Source organism: Rattus rattus, chromosome 6 (genome assembly GCF_011064425.1).
Source record: "Rattus rattus isolate New Zealand chromosome 6, Rrattus_CSIRO_v1, whole genome shotgun sequence".
Classification (NCBI taxonomy): Eukaryota; Metazoa; Chordata; class Mammalia; order Rodentia; family Muridae; genus Rattus; species Rattus rattus.
The window spans coordinates 140424010-140445501 of NC_046159.1; the positions used below are offsets into that span (position 1 = coordinate 140424010).

At 38.2% G+C, this 21492-nt stretch overlaps 1 protein-coding gene across 2 annotated transcripts in view; it reads right to left on the minus strand.

The window, feature by feature from the left end:
• Positions 1-21492, minus strand: part of Rundc3b (RUN domain containing 3B) — a 129326-nt gene that overhangs the window by 49882 nt on the left and 57952 nt on the right. For both annotated transcript variants that reach the window (XM_032907030.1, XM_032907029.1), the window contains exons 4-5: positions 21016-21101; positions 3841-3930 (exon numbers count right to left, since the gene is read on the minus strand). In XM_032907030.1, coding sequence (XP_032762921.1) covers positions 3841-3930; positions 21016-21101 — 176 coding nt within the window. The remainder of the gene's footprint in view (positions 1-3840; positions 3931-21015; positions 21102-21492) is intronic.

Here is a 21492-nt window from a genome sequence, read left to right on the forward strand (position 1 = left end):
AAAGTATAAATGTAGAAAAGCCTACAAAGATCTTTCAGAGGGAAAGAAATCACCTATAAACTGCGCCATTCTAATTTTGTCCCAGAGTTTGACTGTTAAAATATTCCTTTTAACATAGTTACACAAGGAGTATGCTTTCTAGGCTTAACTAAGAACAGAATTAATGCAGCAACACTCTGCGTGAGCTTCCCTTTATTTCCCAGCATTACTAACGTGTGTTAAGACACTGCTTTCCCACTCATCACAGTGTCAGTGAGCAGTGTCAGTGAGATGCCCCAGCAGGCAAAGACACCGGCTGCGAAAGCCTGGTGACTGTAGCTCATTCTTTGGGCCTCCTATAGAGGTGGAAGGATAGAAGATTCCCCAACCTGTGTACATGCACATGTACGTACGAACACACACACACACACACACACACACACACACACACACACACACACACACACACAGAGGCTGTTTTGAACACTTGTTCCCCTGCCTATGGCATCGTTTGAGATGGTTATAGTATCTTTAAAAGTCTTGATGGAGGAATCTGTCTGTGAGGGTTTATACTTTCTTTTCTTTTTCTTTTTCTAATTTTATTTAATCTTTTTTTTTTTTTTTGGTTCTTTTTTTCGGAGCTGGGGACCGAACCCAGGGCCTTGTGCTTCCTAGGTAAGCGCTCTACCACTGAGTTAAATCCCCAGCCCCTATTTAATCTTTTTTTATAGTCCAGATTTTATCCCCGTCCTAGTCCACTCTCTGACTGTTCCACATCTCATACCACCTCTCATTGACACCGCCCTCCATCTCCATGAGGATGTCCCCAATCTCCTTCACCTGACCCTACCAAACCTCCCCACTCCCTGGGGCCTCCAGTCTCTGGAGGGTTAGGTGCATCCTCTCTGAGTCCAGACCCGGAAGTCCTCTGCTGTGTATGTGTTGGGGGCCTCATATCAGCTGGTGTGTGCTGCCTGCTTGCTGGCCCAGTGTCTGAGAAATCTAGGGGGCCTAGGTTAGTTGAGACTGCTGGTCCTCCTACAGGGCTGCCTTCCTCCTCAGCTTCTTCCAGCTTTTCCCTAATTCAACCACAGGGGTCAGCAGCTTCTGTGCATTGGTTGGGTGCACATGTCTGCATCTGACTCTTTTAGCTGCTTGTTATGTGTTTCAGAGGGCAGTCATGATAGGACCCTTTTTTTTTTTTTTTTATTAACTTGAGTATTTCTTATATTCATTTTGAGTGTTATTTCCTTTCCCGGTTTCCGGGCAAACATCCCCATCCTCCCTCCCCTTCTTTATGGGTGTTTCCCTCCCCACCCTCCCCCTATTGCCACCCTCCCCCCAACAGTCTAGTTCACTGAGGGTTCAGTCTTAGCAGGACCCAGGGCTTTCCCTTCCACTGGTGCTCTTACTAGGATATTCATTGCTACCTCTGAGGTCAGAGTTCAGGGTCGGTCCATGTATAGTCTTTAGGTAGTGGCTTAGTCCCTGGAAGTTCTGGTTGCTTGGCATTGTTGTACATATGGGGTCTCGAGCCCCTTCAAGCTCTTCCAGTTCTTTCTCTGATTCCTTCAACGGGGGTCCTATTCTCAGTTCGGTGGTTTGCTGCTGGCATTTGCCTCTGTATTTGTTGTATTCTGGCTGTGTCTCTCGGGAGAGATAGGACCCTTTTTGTGAACACACCGTAGCCTTAGTAATGGTGTCAGGCTCTAGGGCCTCCCCCTGAACTGAACCCAATTTGGGCCTGTCCCTGGACCTTCTTTTACTTCTCCATTTTTGTCCCTGCAGTTCTTTCAAACAGGAACAGTTATGGGTCAGAGTTTTGACTGTGGGATGGCAACCCCATCCCTCTACTTGATGCCCTGTCTTTCTACTGGAGGTGGGCTCTACAAATTCCCTCTCCCCACTGTAGGGCATTTCTCTTTTGTAGCTTAGCCCCACTTGTTTTCTGAGTGGGGATGTGATGTGATCTGTTAGTTTCCTGTCACCATGTCTGTCTTCCCTACTTGCTATGTCTTCCCTGTTACAAGGGATTCTAACCCTCTGAAACTACAAATCAAAGCAAACGCCTTCTCCCAAACTGCTCGTGTCAGGGAATTTTATCACAGCAATACAGAAGCAGTCGCTACATAAATAGGATCAGAAATGAGTCATTATTGTGGTAAACCAGATGATGTAGTTTTAGGCCTTTATTATATAGGAGGGATTCGTAAGATTTTAGAAATTTGGGCTAGAAAGCCATTGACTGCTGGATATATCAGGGCCATGAAATATATTTCGAGGAGAGCTCGAAAGTATTAGACTAGAAGTGAAAACAGCCAAGGGAGCAGCACATATTGTAGGTCGCATGGTGTGGAGGGATGGACCCATACGCCTTTGAAACTGAAGCTACAGACACTACACAGAACTACAGGATTTGGTGCGTGCCTGCTGAAGTCCCTGCCTTGGTCTAATGTCAATATGCTTGCATTCTTCCCTTTCAGAATGGGAATGTATCATTGTATGTTAGAAGTATATGATTAATTTCTTTATTTGACAGTGGCTCACAGTCAAAAGACTGTCTTAAGACAGAGAAGACACAACCTTGAAACTTCTGAACACTGTTGGGACTGTTAAAGACTGTGGGTACTTTGAAAGTCAGACTATATATATCTTTTGCACCATGATATGGCCATGGGTGGCTGAATGTGGAATTTTGTGGTCTGACTATGAAGTAAAAGAGAGAAAGTCAAACACATAACACATGGACTTAAAGGGCTAAGATGATAGGGTACCCTATACAATGAGTCAGTAACATTTGGGGGTTGCAACTACAGTCTTCAGGCTGTCTTACCATCTTCAGTAAGCAAAAGTGCCTGCCTCTAATCCCAGTGACCTGAATTCAATCCTCAGGACCCGCAGGGCAAAAGAAAAAACCAGAATCCTTTAAGTTGTTCTCTGACCTCAGCATGCACACTGTGGTACTTGTGCCCACACACACACACACACACACACACACACACACACACACACACACACACACACACAAATAAATAAACATAAAAGACTTAGAGACAACCTTCAGACTTCATGATGTTCATCCTAAAATTAAGCTAGGTCTAGTATATTAAATCACAAATAGGGGAATTCCAGACCTATGAAATGACAAATATTTTGAAGATAATGTAAGTTACTAGGAAAAGGTAACCTCCTTAAAAACTACAGAAATGTAAAGTCAAATAATTATTAAATCGAAACCTGAAAGTCATATTGGTCTTGTTTTGTTACTATTATTGGATTTTTTTAAATGATACTACTTATAAAAATAGTTTTCCTTTTAGAACTCCTTTTGAGTTCTCTTACAACCTTTTACTTTTAATATAATTTGAGATAAATTGAATGCAAAATTACATTTTCAGAATCTACAAAGTAACTTAACTATAAACAATTTTAGCATATGTTATAGGTCTGAAACTGATTCATCTTGTGGAGAATAAAAGCAAATTAACAATACTTTATATTTTAAATTAATATTAATAATTCAATAAGTGTACCTAAGACATCCTCACAGAATTTTCTCTATCTGGACATGGGAAAAAGAGAATTTTGCTTACTTTAAATTTGCTTCGAATCTATTTCTTTACATCTTAAAGCAGTGGCTGAAAAGCCTAAGAGTAAGGATCCAGAACTGTCCCCTCGTGCCAGCAGAGTCCTGCTGCTAGATGGACAGTCTACTCTTCCCTTCCAGGCAGTTTAACAGAGTAGGACCATTACGTTTGAAAACAATAGAAGTCAAATATTAAAGTCCAACCACGATATACTTAGAGAAAGAAAGCCGGTGAGCGGAAGTACGAGGCACACTCCTCTAGCTGACCCACGTACCTGAAGTCGATGGCGTTGAGGCCCAGCAGCATGCCAGCAAGCATGTTGGCCTCTTCCCCCAGGACAATGGCTCCATCTTCATAAAACCTCCTGCGCAGTGCAATGAGTGAATGCATGAGCATGAAAAACAAACCAAGAGTTCTCCTGAAGAAATCACAGTCACGTAAGAGTTTAATTTCATTACTCATAATAAAAAATGACTACTGTAGTTACAAAAATATTTACACCCCAGAATAAAAATAACTAAAAACATCCAAACTCATTACCCTAAATAAAATCATTACTCCTTATTTTTTTTAACACTCTCTGGAAAAGAATCTCTAAAGTAATAATCTCAGTGGATCTTGGATGTCCAGAAATTTCCTTAATAAGGGGTAATGTAAATGTCAAGTGGTAGGTGGCGAATTCAGGCTCCATTTTAGGGATCTGTTTTCGAAACTAGGTAGACATTAGTTTGTAATACACAGAAAGAATTTTTCTTTCTGCAATGCTGAGAGTTATTGATCAATTTTACAACGTAGAAAAAATGGTGTTTTGTACTTTATGCTCACATTAATGCTATGATACTCAAGCAGATGGTTATCAAGACGCCTGTATATAAAAAAGAAACTACCCATTCTCTAACAAAATGTGAGCATAAATTTACCTCTGCTGATGCCTAAAGCATCCTGTTCTGGTTAGTGCTCATTTAAAGTTTCTTTTGAAAATATTCAGAAATTTACCAGCTCTTAGAGGTCAAAACCATTTGCTGAATTTCATGTTCCTGAGCTGCTCAAATAGGCAACCCAGTTCTCCAAATTATATCTACTAATTCACACACTATCTACTAATTCACACACACACACACACACACACACACACACACACACACACACAATTTCTGGTTAGCTTTCATTGGTAACTTGGCATAAACTATAGTCAGAGAGCAAAGTCTCCGTGGAAGCATTCCCTGGATCAGACTGGCCTATGAGCATGTCTACAGATCACTGTACCGATCGATGCGTGATGCAGGAGGGCACTGCCTGCTCTGCCTGGCGTCACCTCTGGGCAAGTAGTCCTGAGCTGTATAAGGAGGCCATGACTGAGCAACCAGTGAGGAGTGTCCCTGTGTGGCTTCTGTGTCAAGTTCCCTCCTGCCTCCCACCTCCCCAAGCCCAGCTGCTTTTGGTCGTGTTGCTTATCACAGCAGGACAAAGAAAATTACAACGAGAGCTTTATTTAAGCAAAGTATGTTTTCAAAATATCATTTTTAAAAGAAAGGAATGCAAGATTATTGTGCTACATAAATCAGACTCAAAAAGTACAATTTTTCTTTTGAATGAAGATATATTTCTCATACACATGCACATATGTCTTCATATATGTCTATTTGTATATGAGAGGCAGGAAAGCAAAACTGAGAGCGTTTGGAAAGGCGGACATAGAAGAGGGGTGAGTATGAGCATGTACAGATGCATGTCATTTCATCTAAAACTACATTATTTTGTCCTCTAAATACTAATGGAATTTATAAAATAAAATGGAATGTAATAGAGTTTAATGAATTAATGGAGTGATAAATAAAATGGAATTTTATATATTATATATATAAATTGAAACTTTATATATAATTTTAAAAGATAACAGAAAATATTAATTTTGTTAGACACCAACACACTCAAAGCTCATCGTTTGCATATGAAATGACTAAGAACAAAGATGATGGCCTTTCCGAGATGAATGTCCCTCACACTGTTCTCCAGTAGTTCAGGAGTGACTGCTTCTCAATCACTGTCATTCAGTAAAGATGCTGATTTCTTTACAGGTACTTGGAAATCACCAAGCTATCCAAAACACATAGTTCTTCTCATTCAGAGGTGAACAGACCAACATCATTCCAATGTACATAAATACCCAGCTGACTTGATGTTCTATACAAACCCAGGCATAGGTCTACTCTGCAAGGATTTCTTTATGTCCCACTGTCAGTAAATGAGTACTGAGTACTGCATGGGAGTATACTTTGTCCCTGCCACAACTTCAGCGTAGTAGTTCTTTGTATTTCACTTTCCTGAGATTTCATTTTCAACAGGAGAATCTGTCCACATACCCCTTTCTTCAAAGAGGCTGAAGTATCTCTTTGGTGTTACACCACCTTCATTTCCTAACCTTTACTTTGCTGTGTTTGGTTTTTACTGCAGCAGGATTTTGGCTTTAGTCCAACTTGGTCTTTCCTGAACAGCCCCTCTCATTTCCCCTTCTGCATACTGTCCTGACAAGTCTGTTTCTGTGACTGGTGTCCACATACCCTTCTGCTTCATCCATCTCTCTTTATTTTAACCTTTATTTAGCTGCAGATCACACTTGGGACCACTGCTACCTAATTGACTAGCTCTTGTGTCCTGCTACCCTTTACTGCTGGCCCTTACTCTATACCACCTTCTTTTCAGTGGTTCCAGATAATTAAATTCTAAGGAACTTTAAGAAATAATAGTTACAAAAACTATATTAAATTACTTAAAAAATAATTCTAGTTTTTTGATGTTGATAATCACCCAATTGTCCTTTATTTTCTTATAAGAAATATTATTTTTTAAAGACTTGCTTATTTTTTTAAGAATAACAAAAATATTTTACTAAAACATAAGATTTATAGAAGTTTCCAGACAAGCCATACAAAATGGTCACAAGCTTTTCCTTCGTCTTTTGGGGGTTGGGGTAGGGGATGGAGAATCTACACCTGACGGCAAAGTCACAATGTTATTAGTGAGGGCTGTGATGTTTATTTAATGTTCCTGTTTTGGATCAGACAGTCAAGCTTGTCCATCTACAGTTGGACTTGCCTAGAGAGCATATTCTAAAAAACCGGTTAGCTGCATTTAACCACTGCAATTAGATCCCTTAAGAGAGGGGAGGGGAGGGGTTGGGGATTTAGCTCAGTGGTAGAGCGCTTGCCTAGCAAGCGCAAGGCCCTGGGTTCGGTCCTCAGCTCCGAAAAAAAGAAAAAAGAGAAAGAGAAAAAAAAAAAGAGAGGGGAGGGGAAAGGAGGCTATAAAGTTAAAATAAAACTACTTTCCCCCTAAAAAATAAAATAAAAACACCCATGCCCCTGGCAGCTAACCCTGACAACTGCCTTCATTCACAGTGCCTTGTACTTAGACCATGATGGGGAAAGGCGTCAAAGCAGAGAGTCCGGCTTCTCAGCATCTCTCTGAAACCCGGGTGATGCTTCCAGCCTCTGCTCATGCTTTACAACAGTGAATCAGGACAAGACAGGTTTGCTAAGTGCATGTGATCACCAAAGATGAAGATGCCTGGGCTCTTATTCTGTATTGTTTCTAAGACTGAGTCCATTAAATGCAAACAAAAAAAGGAAGAAGCCTTAGCAGAACAGAAGTGGTGTATATACTTGATGATCTGATCGACTTAAATATTGTTCATGGCATATAGCCGAGGCACTGTATGTCTAGCCTCATAGTTCAGTGAGAGCATGAACTATAGCATGCTCTTGCTGTTTCTATGGCTTGGGCTTCGTTGCTCTTCCACTGCTCAGCTACACCATTTGCTAATGGATCATCTGGATTAGGAGCACTTAACAAAGCCTGGATTGATAGCAGAGCTGTTCGGATCTGCAGTGCTGGGGACCACTTATCTTTCAAAATATCTAAACATATTCTTCCCAACTTGTCTACATTAGGATGATAAATTTTGGTCATGAACTGTACTTTAGGTTCTGCCATTGGGTATTCTTCTGGAAGGAATAGTTCAAGTTTAAAAGTCCTTCCCTCAAAGGGGGAATCCTGGGGACCAGCAATGACCACATGAAAATAACGGGCGTTGCTCTCATCTGGTTCTGCTTTAATGCCAGGAACTGGTTCTGCCAGAAAACGCTGGGTTTCCTTGATGATCCTGCGGGGCAGCCCGGCTATCTTGTCAGATCCTGAGTTTGGCCTCTGCTCTTGTCTCCGGCTCCGCTCGCCTCACACACGAGTGACTTGCTTATTTTTATTTTATGTGTATGAGTGTTTTGTTTAGACATAAGTATGTGGACCACTTGTATGCCTTAGAACCTTGGAGGCCAGAAGAAAGCATCAGACCCCCTGGGACTAGAGTTACAGATGGGTGTGAGCCACCATTAAGGTTCTGGGTACTGAACCCAGAACCTCTGAAAGAGCAAACAGTGCTCTTAACCACTGAACCATCTCTCCGTTCCTTAACAGTCTATTTTTTAATACCCATCTGAGCCCACCACAGTTTGAAATTACAGCTTAAGAGCCAAACAACAATAATCTACTTGTTCCCTAGTGTCAGCACTGTATTAGGGCTGCTGAAGAAAGAATAGCAAAACAAAACAAAAACATTAACTGCATTTCAGAAAGTTATTTATCTGAGTCTAAAGATTCCTTATATTTACATGTATATAATTTATTTTAATTAGATGGTAGCTCTACTACCTAGTAAGTGAGACAACTTTCTACGCTAATGATTTGTTAAAGATAATAAGTGAAATACTTGCTAGATGTTCGATAATTTATTCCAGTAGAATCATAATACAACTGTAACACGGCACTATCCTGACAACATAATTCAACAGTGAGTAGAGAGGACAAATACAAGAGGAAGACTCCTTGGAGGCTTGACTGTCATGGTTTCAGCTTTCCATTACTGTTTCTGTGAGGAAAAATTTCAGAAAAACGTACGTCTAAGTCTGACATGCTTTCACAATGAATTGAACCACTTAGTTGGAAGACATTAGTGATTTATACATTAAAGAGGTAGAAGGAAATTCATATTTACCTTCTTAATAAAACTTGTAACCTCACTTTCCAAAATTTCAAGAGATTATAAAATTTTAACCGTTTAATACTGTCTCACAGAAGAATTGGAATAGAAAAGCTGGCCAAGGTTGCTCAGTAGGAATGCTGAGCATAAAGTAAGCACACACAGGGGCTGGAGACATGGCTCAGAGGTTAAGAGCACCGACTGCTCTTCCAGAGGTCCTGAGTTCAATTCCCAGCAACCACATGGTGGCTCACAACCATCTGATGCCCTCTTCTGGTGTGTCTGAAGACAGCTAGTGTGTACTCAAATAAATAAAAATAATAATAAAAAAAAATAAAAAAAGCACACACACACACACATACACATACACACACACGCACATGCACATGCATGCACACACACACACCACTCCTTTGTTAACAGTATTTTTTGTTCTAAAGAAAATATTTTTGAGAACATTAACAAAAACAATACCCTGAATTCCAAGAAGATAAATATTTAAAGTACTGATGTAAAAATACATAAAATTCCACACAAATAAAAGAATATACTATTGGGTACTCCTCAATATTTTATATGCAAGCAATTTTTCATATTATTGTGATCTCTATTTTTATTAGGTACATTCCTACCAATTATTTACATTTCGGCTAAAAATGTGCTAATGACTAGCAGTAAGTAGCATCCTTATTCTTTCTGTTGATCATATATAAGTTAGCTCTCTTATAATGCCATCCGATTGTTCATTCCGAAAGCCTGTTCTAAGGCCTTTCAGGTTGATAAACAACAAATAACCCGTGGGTGGGATCAAAATAGTGCAGAACAAAATCACGCTTTAAATTACCCTTCTGTAAAGATGGTAAGTTTTACTCTGACAGCACACTGTTAAAATGTGAAGAAGCTTTCAAGTTGAGGAGATTTTGTTATGGATATTTTTCTTTACTGTTTTCAGTTTAATCTGTACATATAAACTATAAGGAGCATCTGGGAGAAAATCTTCCCATGTGTTAGACAAAGGCATAAATAAGCATTGTGTTATCCTCAGAGTTAAATGAATGTGAAACAGGGATATAACACCAATCTCCAGAGATCTTAAGAATGTGAAATTCACTGATCATTTTACCACTGACTACATAACAAACCCTTCCTGCTCTGTGACAAGAACTATGCTGCTGACTGCATTTATAATGGCAAAGAAAGAAAGAAAAAACTAGACAGTTTATTGTCTCTAGTGCATAACATCTCAGTAAATTGATAGGCCAAAAAAAAAAAAACCCCAAAAAACAAAAGGACAATTATGGAGAGTGGTAAATACTGTAAAGTAGGTAAACATTTTCTTGAGGGAGAGATGAGATCCTAATTTGGAGTCATTAGAAACTGGTGTACTCCTGCTTAATCTGAACCCTAGATCTACATGAGTCTAACCACAGAAGGTTCTGTAGGCTGTGAGCCTTTTACAAAAACAGTGAACAATATTTATTGAGCATAGGGCATAATTATAACTATTTTATTGAAGTTGTTTTTAAATTTTGCTACTACATATGATCCTCCAGAGAACTTAAACAACTCATTACAGGGCCCCCAGTCAGACAGCAGTAAAACCAGGAAAGGTTTCAAGAGATATAACTGAAACATGTTGGCTAAGGCAATAGCAGTCATTTACCTATTTTATGGAAAAACTGACAAGATCTCTAACTTTCAAGGTAGGTCATGGCTCCTGGTGGTGTAAACTAAAAGCTCATTTTGGAGGCTAATAGGTACGAATGTAGTCTGGAAATAAAGGACTACTCTAAGAATCTTAGAGGGTAAAGAGAGAAGAGATTCCAAATAAATTTAAGATAGAACCAACCAGACTTTTCCAATGAACAGGGAGTAAAAGAGAAGTTGAGTATGGATTTTACTCTTCTAGTTGTTTAACTATGTGTACCCAGTGAAATCATTTGACAAGGGCAAACAGTGTTATGGGAAGGGGAAACACATATGAACTATTTATCTGGAGATTTAAATGTGGTCTCAGGATGATATAGACAATATTTAAGGCCAAGAAGAGAAGGAATAAAGTTCTAGAAAAAGAAAAACATGAATAGAGAAAAAAAAGAAAAGGTAATAAAAGATTGGATTAAGAGGACAATGAGATTTACATTTTTGAAGAAGGTTAAGATAGGGAAGAGCAATCACAGAGAGTTAAGCTTACTGTACAAAGCATCCTTATTTCAACATAGGATCCTAAACATTACAATTTAAATAAAGTTGTTAACTATAAAATATACTAGCATACACTGCTATATCACTTCATGCTTTCAGAATTCATAAAAACCTATTTTTTATATCTACATGATTTCAATAAATTTTTTTGTTAGATATATTTCTTAACTTACATTTCAAATGTTATTCCCCTTCCCAGTTTCCTGTCTATAAGCTCTCCTCCCCTCCCCTTCCCTCCCCTCCCCTCCCCTCCCCCATATGGTACTCCCCCCATACATCCCCCTTACTGCCCCCCATATTCCCTGCACTGGGTTCAACCTTGGCAGGACCAAGGGCTTCCCTTTCCACTGGTGCCCAACAAGGTTATTCTCAGCTACATATGCAATTGGAACCCTGGGTCAGTCCATGTATAGTCTTTCGGTAGTGGTTTAGTCCCTGGAAGCTCTGGTTGGTTGGCACTGTCATTCTTATGGGGTTGCAAGCTCCTTCAACTCTTTCAATACTTCCTCTAATTCCCCCCAAGGGGGTCCTGTTCTCAGTTCAGTGGTTTGGACATGCTCTGGATATGTCTCTCAGGAGAGATCTATATCTGTTCCCTTTCAGCATGCATTTTTTTAGCTTCATCAATCTCATCTAGTTTTGGCGGCTGAATATATATATATACATGGGCCACATGTGGGGCAGGCTCTGAATGGCCGTTCCTTCAGTCACTGCTCTAAACTTTGCTTCCATATCCCCTCCTATGGATATTTTCCCCCTTTTAAGAAGGAATGGGAACATCCGCATTTTGGTCATCCTTCTTCTTGAGCTTCCTGTGGTCTGTGGATTGCATCTTGGGTAATTCGAGCTTTTTGGCTAATATCCACTTATCAGTGAGTGCATACCAAGTGTGTTTTTCTGTGATTGAGTTACCTCATTCAGGATGATATTTTCTAGTTCAGAACCTTCCATACTAAATCAAAAGGTTATACCTTCTTCTCAGCACCTCATGGAACCTTCTCCAAAATTGACCATATAACCAGTCATAAACAGATACAGGAAAATAGAAATAATCCCATGCATCCTATCAGAACACCATGCACTAAGACTGGTCTTCAATAACAACAATAATGACAGAATGCCCATATATACATGGAAGTTGAACAATCCTCTACTCGATGACAACTTGGTCAAGGAAGAAATAAAGAAAGAAATTAAATACTTCTTAGAATTTAATGAAAATGAAGATACAACATTCCCAAACCTATGAGACACAATGAAAGTGGTACTTGGAGGAAAACTCATAGCTCCGAGTGCCTGCAAAAAGAAACAGGAGAGAGCATGCATTAGCAGTTTGACAGCACACCTAAAAGCCCTAGAACAAAAAGAAATAAATAAACCCAAGAGGAGTAGAAGGCAGGAAATAATCAAACTCAGAGCTGAAATCAACCAAGTAGAAATGAAAAGGACTATACAAAGAATCAACAAAACCAGGAGCTGGTTCTTTGAGAAAATCAACAAGATAGATAAACCCTTAGCCAGACTAACCAGAGGTCACAGAGAGTGTGTCCAAATTAACAAAATCAGAAATGAAAAGGGAGACATAACAACAGAATCTGAAGAAATTTAAAAAATCATCAGATCCTATTACAAAAGCCTATATTCAACAAAACTGGAAAATCTGGAGGAAATGGACAATTTTCTAGACAGATACCAGGTACCGAAGTTAAATCACAAACAAATAAACCATCTAAACAACCCCATAATTCCTAAAGAAATAGAAGCAGTTATTAGAAGTCTCCCAACCAAAAAGACCCCAGGACCAGATGAGTTCAGTACAGAATTCTATCAGATCTTCATAGAAGACCTCATACCAATACTGTCCAAACTATTCCACAAAATTGAAACAGACAAAGCACTACCGAATTCCTTCTATGAAGCTACAATTACTCTTATACCAAAACCACACAGAGACCCAACAAAGAAAGAGAACTTCAGACAAATTTCCCTTATGAATATTGACACAAAAATACTCAATAAAATTCTTGCAAACCGAATCCAAGAACACATCAAAACGGTCATCCATCATGATCAAGTAGGATTCATCCCAGGGATGCAGGGATGGTTTAATATATGAAAATCCATCAATGTAACCCAGTATATAAGCAAACTCAAAGATAAGAACCACAGGATCATTTCATTAGATGCTGAGGAAGCATTTGACAAAATTCAACACCCATTCGTGATAAAAGTCCTGGAAAGATCAGGAATTCAAGGCCCATATCTAAACATAGTAAAAGCCATATACAGCAAACCAGTAGCTAACATCAAACTAAATGGATTTCAATAAATTTTTACCCTTTTAAAAACAACTAGTGTACTGACTACAAAGTAACCTAAAGTATATTTACAGTACAGTGTAGTTATTACAAATTAACCCTTATAAAGTACTCTTGCAGTATACTTTAATTGGTTCTACAATTATCAGCTCCAATTTTTATAACACATTTTCATACTCCACCATAGGAAATAATGGACCTGTATTGGTCACTTTTTTTGTTTGCTGTGACCCAGTACCTGACAAGCAACTAAAGGGAGGAAAGGTTTCTTTGGACTTATGACTTGGTGATATAGTCCATCGCTGTGGAGAAGGCATGGTGGTGGGGATATGAGGATGTTGGTCAGATGGCACCCGCAGTGAGGAAGCAGAGAGATATGGATGCTGGTGTACTGCTATCTGCCCTTCTTATTCAGTCCTGGCTCCAGCTCATAGAATAGTGCTACTCACATTTGCATGTATCTATGCTTCGGTTAAAATTTTCTGAAAACGGGCTGGAGAGATGGCTCAGAAGTTAAGAGCACTGTCTGCTCATCCAGAGGTCATGAGTTCAATCCCCAGCAACCACATGGTGGCTCACAACTATCTATAATGAAATCTGGTGCCCTCTTCTGGCCTGCAAGTGTACATGCGGGTGCAACGCTGTATACATAATAAATAAGTCTTTTTTTAAAAAATTTTTTCTGAAAACATCCTTATAGACACATTTAGAAGCGTCTTTCCATGGAGATAACAAAATCAGTGAAATGGACAGAGAAGATCAACTATCACAATAGCTGTCTTAGTCCGATTTCAGCTGCTGTTACGAACACCACGACAAAAGCAGCACTGAGAGGGAAGGCTTTATTTGGCTTACAACTTGACAAAAACCAAGACAGCACAGCGTCTGCTATCAGTTACCTATCATTTCCTTCCAAGCCCTCTGCCAGTGACTCTCCCAATCCGTCTATACCTCACTGACCTCATTCCTGTTCCTACGTACTTATTCAGGTATCTTGGACATTCCAATTACTGAAACCATATACTACCTGGCCTTCTGTAAATGGCTTCTTTCACTTTGCATGTTACCAAGGTTTATCTTTGGACTTCCATGTTGCCAATGCATGTAATGTTGGCACTACTCCGATCATTTTTATGGTTGAATGAGAGGATGCGTTTCGCTCCTTTATGTAATGGGGATTTGGGTTGTTTTCTCTTTCGGTTATTATGAATACTGTAGCTATAAGTAGATGGACATTTTATAACTATGGTATCAATTTTGTATACATGCATTGATATATAGGAATAACAGACATCCATACACTCAAACCCTATGTGTCATATGATAGGTTTTATGATAATTTAAAATTTTTGAGCAACTGCAGACTGTTTTCAAAGTGGCTATGGCATTTTACTTTTGAAACAAGCAACGCATTGGAGATCCAAATTTTCCCAGTTCTCATCAACGTTTGCTTTCATGTAATCTTTTGTAAATACACATCTCACTTCCTAAGTTTCATAATGTTTCTGGTTTGCATTTCTCGGGAGCTAACGGTGCCAAGCTTTTCATTACTTACTTTCTACTACTACAACTGAATATCTGATAAGAAGCAACTTCAAAGAGAAGGTGTGATTTGACTCACATTTTGAGGGTATAACCCACCGTGGAGGGAAAGGCATGGTAGAGTCCATGAGAGTGGGAGCATAAGGCTGTCCTTATATTTTAGCAGAGTCAGAAACAGAGAAGGGGAACCTCTCAGCTGGCTTTCTCCTCTTCCCTTTTTATTCAGCTTGGTATACCAAAGATGGTGTGCTGTCACCTACATTCATTCTGGATCATCTCTCCATGGTTAAATTTGTCTAGAAATCCCATCTTAAAGATATACCCCGAGATTCAGATTCTGTTGGGCTAACAGTGAAAATTATCCATCAAGGCTTTATTTTGCTATTTACGAACAATTTATATTCCTCTGTCAGAGAAAAGTTTTCTCATTTTTACTAACAATTGGTAAAAGATTATATATATATTTTTCTGGATATACTTCTTATGTGACTTTTAATTTTTTTCCTACTCTGTGTTCTTGTTTACCTATCAATGGTGTCCACGGAAAAATCAAGTTATAAATATTGATATCTAATTTATTTAGTTTTCTTTTGATCTTTGTACATAGGATATCATGTCAAGGAAATATCAAAGAGTTAAACCTATGTTTTCTTTCAATAATTTTGTATTTAAATTGGATCTACACAATAATATCAACCAACCAGACCCCAGAGCTCCCAGGGACTAAACCACCAACCAAAGAGTACACATGGCTCTAGCAGCATATGTAGCAGAGGATGGCATTGTCTGGCATCAATAGGAGAAGAGTTCCTTGGTCCTGTGAAGGCTTGATTCCCCAGTGTAGGGGGATGTCAGGGTGATGAGGTGGGAGTAAGTGGGTGGGTGGGGGAACATCCTTATAGAAGCAGAAGGAGGGGAGATGGGAGAGGGGGAACCAGGAAAGGGGATAACATTAGAAATATAAATAAAATATTCAATAAAAATGCAAAAAGTAATACATTTGTATAAGAATGCTTACATGGAAATACACCTTAGATATATTTATATGTAGCGATAGACTGGCATCATGGTATAATAGAACAGGTAAATTGGTAAATATTGTTATGTTTCTTAGAATTTCTTAAATATTCTGATGTGTTGTGAGCTACTTTTATTGAATAATACTTATTTTATTGTCTTTGGAAATATTTATATATAGAATTCTTTGAAATTCTATCTTATTGAATAACTATGTGAATGCTTTGATATTTATCTGTATGTAGTATATGGAATATGTTCACTTGGGAGTGTGGAATCCACCGTCAATAGCAGGTGTCTTTCCTCTAAGGTTCTGCATAATATACTCAGCAGAAAGGTATGTCAATGAACAATCAATCAATCAAACAATAAGTAAATTGGATCTACTTGGAGTTTTGGTATAAGTCGTGAGGTAGGACAATCCAAAAGCAACTTTTAATAATGTTTATTTTTTTCATCTTAATACAGAAACTTTCTTCATCAATGAAGAATATCCCAAGATACCCACTGAATGCCTGAAAACCATAATATCAAGATATGCTATCAATATATAAGTTCAACTTCCAATTTTTGACCTAAAGGTACTGAGAAACAGTGGACATTCAACAGCAATTGTGCTTTGCTGCATTATCTTTTCCAGGGCAGGAGCAGGGCAGTGAGCTGCGGCTCCCATCCCATCACATGATCATTGTATGTGAGAACAGACCTGCTGCTTTACTTGTCCAACCATAGGCTTTCATAAAAGTTTTGAGAATATTAAAGTATGATAGGCTAAGCTCTGGTGCCTGGCAGTTGGCACAGTAAATGTGGTTTTGACTTACGGTGTTTTCAACATACTGAGAGTCTCCAGACATACGGAGCAACTGCCATGCTATGCTATGCTTCCCCATCCACATTACGATAAAGTTTAACATAAACAAGTCACATGAAGAGATTTACAGTAACAACTAATTAAAGCGGGTATTAGCAACAGCCTGTAAAAGCAGCTATATAAAATGCGCGAATTACTTCTGGAATTTCCCAGTCAATGGGTAACAGACATCATAGAAAGCAAATTCATAGATATCAAAGGATAATTTTAATGTAAATTTGGCATATTTATAGATTCTAAAACTCTTGGTTCTTAAAAGATTTAGCAACTCATTACTATTTTAGCCACTTTTCTGAAATTGAGAGCGCCATCATCAGTAATAGCTCAGTGTGGACTGTTGTCTTTATGCAGGTGAGGGCTGGCACACGAGAAGGCAGGGCCTGTGATGGGCAGTGAAAGAGTAAGGTGGGGACGGAGTTTTGTAAGGTGGTAGAGAAGAAAAGAGAAAGAGGAACCAAGATGTAGGCAGAGAAGGACGACCCAGATCCATGTGGCCTTAAATGGCCACAGGTAGCTGTGAATATTCCTTAAGGGATGGATTTTTATAGGACAGTTTGTCTTATCTAGGTGGGAAGTTTATATCATTATCAATTCGTTGTGAGTTTTTTTGTGTGGATGTTTTGTGGATTGAGAATTTAAAACATAAATCTGATTGCTAAAGACATAAATCTGATTGCTAAATTACAAGCTTATTGAGTTTTGATTTTTATGGGTTACTGGGAGTTGTGACTATAACCACAGTGGGTGGATGCTGGGAAGTGAGCAGAGTCCACAGTAAGAGAGCGGCAAGATAGGCAGTCTCTGTATGGAACTTTCAAGGCAGCAACCGGCCCTGGGAACTAGATGGAGGGAGAGATTGCGCTGGGCTCAGAGAGTGGCCATCAGCAGTGTGGGATGGAGATTGGGAGCTTAGTGGGTGAGAGGCTTTGCTGGCTGAGATGAAAATGTCCTGCAGAAGCCATATGGCACTAGGATGATAGAGAATCTTTTTTAATATGCACCACAACAACCTCAGGAATTTACAAAGTTTTATTTTATACTTTAGTTCCTCCTATATTTATACCAAAATATTATAAAAACTGACATTTCTTTATGACATAATTTATCATTTTAAATTAAATACTGACGCAACTAAGTTTAGGTTTTTGTAAAGCTAATTTTTTATGATACATAATATTTTATACCAAATGTAGGATGTTTCAGGTCATTTTTCTTAACATATTCTTTATACCTCATTGTCTTCTTACATCATGATAATCATATTTGCTTCCTAGTGTATGTATGTATGTATGTATGTATGTATGTATTTATTTATTTATACAATCCATATTTTATTCCACTCCAGGTCTACCCAAGGGTTCCACATCCCATAACTCCTCCCTGCACTGCCCCCTCCACGAGGACATCCCCACCACACCCACCCCACCAGACCTCTAAACTTCCTGGGGCCTCCAGTCTCTTAGGGGTTAGGTGCATCTTCTCTGACTGAACCCAGACCCAGGAGTCCTCTGCTGTATGTGTGTTGGGGGCCTCAGCTCAGTGGTGTATGCTGCCTGGTTGGTGATTCAGTGTCTAAGAGATCTTGGGGGTCCAGGTTAATCGAGACTGCTGGGCCTCCTACAGGGTTGCCCTCCTCCTCAGCTTCCGCCAGCTTTTCTCTAATCTATTATTGCCAATATTTACTACTTAAAACATTCATTTTCAATATTATTTCAAATGTCACATGTATAAAATTTGGCTTAATGTTTCCAATTAATTCTTTGTAGATGGACAGAAACTGAACTTTGAACAAACCAATCCTGTTTTCACTTTTCATTTGAGATTTTTCCCCAGGATGCTATCAAAGTAATATTCTACCTTTAAGAAAATCTTAGATTGTACTCTATCACTTCCCAATTCTGGCTGTCTCCAGATAACACCCAAATTCCTGAATCACAAAACATTCCAAGTTTTTATTCTTTTTTTTTTTTTCAGTTGCTTCTCAAGACACTTTCCACTTCAGCAAGAAGTTCACATGAAATTCTTTAATGCTTTGAAGGCGGTCATGTACTCCAAGAATTTGTACTTCAGCTCCCCACCCTTCCTCCACCCTTCCTCCATCCTTGGATACTCAATTAGGGCTTCAAAGTTGCCTGCCTTAGCTCCTCCCCTTGAACTGGGGTAAGCACGCTGTCACTATTTTAAAGACTATCATTTCTCTTTGTCTGTGAAGTCAGACAGAACGAGAAGAAATCCACTTGATTCAGATACTCTCAAGATTGTTAAAGGACTAACTTCTCCCTCTTTATGCACTTACGTCTGGAAGCATTCAGAAAAGGTAATGTATAACTGCTCTCTCCAGGATTATTCTTATATTTTAAAAATTTACTCTTCCAAGTGTGTTTGTTTAGTCAGGGATTTACATTCAAATTACTTACAATTAAAAAGTTATTTGAATTTATTTCGGTAAAAATAACAACATTAAGTAGTTAAAAACATTCTGTGTTTTCACATTTGTTAGTCACAATCTAAAAAGAAAATTCTGAAATATCTTTGTGCTCACTTTCCTTCTTGTGAATTATGAAGCCACTGTATTCACATTCAAGCACCTCTGTTAGGGCAGATATGTTTATGCATACACACATACATGCATGCATATAATATGTACCAAGCCACATTTGTGTTTTGAATAGAATATGTTTGTAGAGTATTACAAGACCTTTTATTTCAGAAACTTTTGTATTTAGAATTGAATCATTTCCTTTGTCATCAGGTTACGGCTAGATGTAAGACAGAGCTAAAATGTTTCCCTTTGATTTTTTTAACTATTGTTCTGAAAACAATCTTTCAAAATTTATGCCTATCACACCCAATCATCTCAACTAAAACTTGAGAGACATTTCTGTGTTCACTTAGAAAAGATTAATTACAATTATATAAGAGATAATTATTATATAAGCTTAGTTTTAATTTAGACTTTTTGGAATTTATACTAGATTCTGATACTGTGCTGTAGTTTTGCTTTTTTTTTTTTTTTTACAAAGCATTTGTACCATCAATATTTCTTTTTATAATTAAGTTTGTCTCCCTGTGATGATAAAATTTCATTTTGTCAGGTTCATTTTAAAGATCTAAGAGTTTATCACCTTATCCATCTTTAGATATAGGCCAAGAGTATCAAGTTGCTAAAAATCTCAATAAATACATAGTATATTTATCTTATTAAAACACTTTCATAAATATCTTTCTGATCAAATTTATTATCATAATAATTTTTTGTATCTGTCGAATTAAAAGTTTACTGTTTTATTTATTATCTACAGAGTTGAAAAATTCTGTACCAGTTAGCTGGCAAAAAGAATGTCGTAACTCATGTCAAGGTTTTATTAAAATCTAGAGTGTTAGATCCATCAGGACATGGAAATCGAGGCTCCAGATTCATGAGTTCTTTATTCTTAATCCTCTTTCAAAGCTGATTTACAGCTGCCGTTTTACCATCCTTTTCAGAAATCAGAATGAGGTAAATACGGAGAGTCTTTTAGAAGCATCAAGGCAGCCTTTCCATGAGAAGGGAAACAACTTGTTATGAACGGAGTGGCTGAAATGTGATATGGCAATTGAACAACTAAATTTGGGTTTTATATGAACCTATTTATCTTATATAGTGCCTTGTGCAATGGCACTATACAGTATATGTCTAAGATAATGAGATTACTAAATGCTTTCATTCACAAGTACGTCCGACATAGAGGAAAGCAGTGCCATCAACAGCAGCAAATGTAGGTCACCAGACAAGAACTAAATATTTAACGACTTGTGTAGCAGGAACCTTTTTACCATCAATTAAAAAGCAGTAAGGTCTTCATTTATACAGAGCAAACAGTAGGACATCCCTTAAATCTATGTAACCTTTAGAAGAGTAATATCTACAAAGTTCACTGAAAAGACAATAAAACCATTATTAATTCTGTACATGAATGAAAGAAATAAATGATCTACTTAAAGTCTTCTCAAGCAGAGAAATAAGCACTACTGGGGAAAGAGACCAGACATTTAAGAATGTCATATTTAGGGTTGGGGATTTAGCTCAGTGGTGTTGAGCGCTTGCAGGAAGTGCAAGGCCCTGGGTTTCCCCAGCTGAAAAAAAGAACCAAAAAAAAAAAAAAAAAAAAGAATGTCATATTTAGAACTTCCTTCAAATTTGTCAAAGGAAAGTGAATGGGGAGAAGAAAGCTCAAAGCACTATCAATCGATATTCAGAATGGTTCAGTAAAAAGACATTCCAGGTGGCACCATGTGTGCCTTATACCAATCAGTTAGTCAAATGTATAGTCAGGTGACAAATTACACTTTTCTAAGAAGACAGCAGATTTATCTGAGCAGTAAGAAAAACAGATGATCAGAAAGTTGAGAACTTCAGACTACTACACCATTCTGATTTTCAAATCATTAAGTATTAGAAAATTGAAAGGACTTTTAAACCTGGTTGTTTTGAAGTCTCTCAAAGCTGTAGAGATGTATTCAGACAAATGTTTTTCCATGAGTGCTACTCTGATCCAGGCTCTACCCTAAGAGGAACAAGAAAGGATCAAATAAGAATCTTAAAAATAATTTTCTATATACTGTCACATATCTGCATAATAACAGTAAGGAGTAAACAACCAAAATAAAGAATAGCCAGGAAGAACCACTAAGAAGATAAAACAGAACACTGGGTTATATTAACAGAACACTTGGGTTACATTAAACACATAGTTTGTCTTTCAGCAGATGACAATATATCAAATTACAGCTACATCCTCAAGCCCAGCTTAGAGATGTATTTTGAATCATATAGTACATGTATATAAAATTCCACTTTAATATCCAAAGGCAACATGCTAGTTAAAATGAGTCCCCTTATAAAACACACAAAACCTAATCTTACAGTGCTCACTTCAACAGTACTTGGTTGAAAAG